Source organism: Acanthamoeba castellanii (genome assembly GCF_000313135.1).
Source record: "Acanthamoeba castellanii str. Neff unplaced genomic scaffold scf7180000084674, whole genome shotgun sequence".
NCBI lineage: Eukaryota > Discosea > Longamoebia > Acanthamoebidae > Acanthamoeba > Acanthamoeba castellanii.
In genome coordinates, this window is record NW_004457471.1 from 7,524 (window position 1) to 11,218 (window position 3,695).

Below are 3,695 nucleotides of genomic sequence, written 5' to 3' on the forward strand. Positions count from 1 at the left end.
CGGACGTAGTTGATGTCGCGGCCGTAGTCGCGGGGCGGGACCGGGTCGACGTGGTACTGGGGCGGCGGTGGGAACTGCGCCGGATCGGCGAAGGCACCGCCCGAAGGTGGGTTGGGGAGCTCCTCGCGCGGCATCATCATCAGCACCGGCACATCGATCTGGATCTGCATCTCGTCGGACGACGAGGCCTGGTCGCCGACCTGGGACCTACGGCGGTCGATCGGCGCGGGCATGTTGATGGCGGTGTCGGAGGAGGAGGCCTCCTCGCTGTTCCAGCCCATGTCACTTGCCTCCGATGAAGGTGCGCCCGACCAGGCGTCCTCCGGGCTCATCACGAGCCAGCCCGCCGGCACGTCCACTTTGATCGGCTGATCCTCCATCACCAGCGGCGGCTGCTGCTGTGGCAGTTCGACCTCCTCGATGATGAGGATGGCCACCTGCGGCTGGGAAGGCGGCAGGCCGTACACCGGCATCGGGTTGTCATAGTTCACTTCTTTGCCGTAGTCCATACCACCAGCGCCGGGGTACGCGCCACCGTCACCAGGGTATGCGCCTAGTCCCGGGTTACCTTCGTTCCACCACGGGTGCGGGGGCTCGGGCTGGGTCTGCTGGCCGCCCCACGGGCGATGGTGGTCGTCGTGGTGGTGATGCGGCCCATGAGCGCTGAGACCCGAGTGAAAAGCCAGGAAGAGGAACGCGGCGGCGACCATCAGGCCCACGACGGTGTTGAAGACGCACCGGCGCTTCTTCTCGGGCTTCGAGTCGGCGGGCTTGTCTTCGTCGGTGGCCTTGACGGAACGCAGCACGATCGACGGACTGACATTGTCGGGAGAGCCGATGAGGAGGTCGGAGAGGAACATCTCGATCTCCTGCTTGCGTCCGATGGGCACGTAGGCCGGGGCCGCACTGGGCTTCTTCCTGACCACCCGCCCCTTCTCCATCCTCTCGGAGGCGGCCACAGCCCCGCGGTTGGGCATCATGAACCGGTAGTCCCAGTCCTTACCCGCCCCGGTCCTGCGCTGGAGGGCGATGGCCTCGACCTGGCTCTCGACCATCGAGCGCAGGGTGGTCAGGTCCACATCCACCTCGGAGGGCAGCCTCACCAAGCCCAGCGCCACGTCCGTCCTTCCTTCCCAATGAACGACGATAAAGTCGGACTCATCCATCATCAATCTCTTACCTAACCAATCTTATCTATCTCTCTACTGTTCTGCCTATCCCTTGTCTTTGTCTGTCAGTGGAAGGTGGTGGTCCTTCTTATCTGGCTTCGTGTGGACGAGAAAGGAAAGTCCGATTTAGGTAGGTGTGAGGTAAAAGGAAAAAGGAAATTTCGTGGTGTTCACCCAACAGCCGCCAAGGCGGGATAAAAGGGGGTTGGCATCGGAGAAGACCGCTCTGTGTGAGATCGCTTGACCCACCAGAAGAAAAAACAGAAGGCGACGAGCCGCTCTCTACAGGTTCGCGACCCCCTCGAATCATCTTCTCTGCTGCGAGGCTGGGTGAAACGAAAAAGTGGAATCGGAGCAGAAGAGGATAGAATCGAGATTAGTTTTTCGAACCACTTCAAGGTGGATTATTGATCTTTGTTTGTTGATGCTCTCCTTTGTTTCTGTCTATCTCTCGCTACCTATCTACCTCTACCTCGGGCGGGTGCAGGATTATGAAGCTTCTCGGACTTCTTATGGTCGCCCTCTTCGTGGTGGCGGCGAGCGGGAAGCAGTGCGCGACGTTCGACCGGCTGATGGACTACGACCCCACCGCCCCCCTTCCCCCGGGATACAGCGAAACCGGTATTCCAGGCGTCATCCTCAACGAACACAACAAGGTGGTGCGAATCGACAGCGAGCCCGGCCAGCGTACGCACTGCACTCACCTCGCATGGGGGGGGGGTTAATCTAAATGTACCCCCCTTCGCTTTCTTCTTCTATGTTCTCATCTTTCTCGTTCTGCTCTCGTTGTACCTGCAGCCGCCAACTTTGCCCATCTTCAGGGCGTGTCCAACTCCTACTATGGCTCGCCTCTGTGCGTGCTCATCATTGACTGCGGAGCCGCTAACGCTGGTGCCCCGCCCAGCCCTGCCGTCCATTCTTTTCTCTTCTCTTTCTTCTTCTTCTTCTTCCTTCAACACTGACTTCCTCCACCTTGGCACGTTGGTGACGCTCCCTGCCTATCGTCCCCATCCCAGAGCACATCACTGCCGCGGTGACCAACGTCAACAGGAACGACACCCCGGTCCAGTTCAACCTGGAGGCCCTCTGCTCGCAGGACGGCCTTTTCTTTGGTACTCTATTGAGCCTTCCTGCTTCAAAATAACAAGAGCGTGGCCTCACTCCTCTCCTTCCATGAACAGGCTGCGTCGACACCTCGTTCGTGCCCGCCAGCGGTTGGGCTATGGACGAGAACGTCGTCGTTGGCGAGTTCGGCGATGAGCTCGAGATCAGCTACTCGCCTGCTCAGCCCATCGACGGTGTCTTCGTCGACTTCCGATACTCTGGTTCGCTTAAAGACCTGCTTGGCTCCTTCTTGGTGAGTGAGGCTTTGTTGTTTCTTACAAAGAGGGGGGGACAGTATGGCTGAGCTGCAAGGAGCACAAGGAGTGGACCTTCGAGACCATCAGCGACCTCATGCTCAAGGACGCCATCGCCAGGAACGTGAAGAAGCTGAATAAGCTCAAGGAGAAGATCGCCCTGCTTCAGGTACCCCTCATTGATGTCGGCCATGGCATCAACTTTGATAGCACTCACACCACCACACCACATAGAACATTCTCTTCGAAAGCACCGAGCATTCGTGCGAGAGCATCTCGAACGTCGTGAACCTCGCTCCGGCTGCCCTCCACTCCTTCCAGTTCCTCGATGAATGCATCATCGACAGAAACTCGCAAGTACGTTCCACCACACGACTGTACCCTCACAGCGCCCACCAGCAAAGCCGAGTGAAGGATGTTAACATGTTCTCCCAAACACTGAACTGACCATGACGTGAACTACCCACCAGGCTGCGGACTTCCTGACCAGGGTGAACCAAGCCTAAAGCAAGGAGGTCAAAGACAACTATCTATACTGGAATGGGAAGGGTGGAGAGGGGATCAGTGCCGGGTGGATGATTGATTGAACATCGATTGTTTGGCACAGCCGCGAATGAAGTGTTGGGTCGTTTATCTGAGGTCTCGTCACGTTGTGTTCTCCACCAGCCAGACCAAGAGAAAACAAAAGATAACTTGTGAGAGAAATAGGAAATAGAAGATGGATAGAGATGGTGGCGATGAGGCGTATCGGGAGGAAGTCACCCCAACCTCTTTCGAACAGGGCAAGGTTGAGCGCACGATCGTTCACATTTTGAGGCGCGCCTTGGCAGACTCTCCTGTGCCAGCATCGTCGCATCGATTGCCCTTCCAGGATTACGTGGATGAGACGCCAACCGATGGCCGATCATTGGAAGATGAGGACGACCCTTCCGATGATTTCGAAGACTACAATGAGGATGGAGTGGGGCTCTGTCGCCTGCAGCACGCGTCCTACGCAGGCCGTGGCCTGCGCGGTCTCCCCGGCGGCTACTCGTCGCTTGACGCATCGCGGCCCTGGCTCTGCTACTGGATCCTCAATGCCCTCGATCTGCTCAACGCTCTGCCCGCCCCCTCCACCCTCTCAACAACATCCAAGCCTCCCACAAAACGAGCCGCTTCTTCATCTTCC

The 3,695-nt window shown here is 58.1% G+C and overlaps 1 protein-coding gene and 1 pseudogene across 1 annotated transcript; both read left to right on the forward strand.

Moving 5' to 3' along the window:
* Nucleotides 1–295: 295 nt before the first annotated feature.
* On the forward strand, nucleotides 296–990 carry ACA1_119720 (annotated as a pseudogene).
* Nucleotides 991–1,660: 670 nt separating this feature from the next.
* On the forward strand, nucleotides 1,661–3,033 carry ACA1_119730 (uncharacterized protein; the record flags this gene model as incomplete). Its single annotated transcript, XM_004340317.1, has 7 exons — nucleotides 1,661–1,856; nucleotides 1,968–2,060; nucleotides 2,186–2,281; nucleotides 2,351–2,494; nucleotides 2,569–2,696; nucleotides 2,762–2,884; nucleotides 2,998–3,033. 7 exons carry the CDS (start codon nucleotides 1,661–1,663, stop codon nucleotides 3,031–3,033), a joined length of 816 nt encoding a protein of 271 aa, XP_004340365.1.
* Nucleotides 3,034–3,695: the final 662 nt, after the last annotated feature.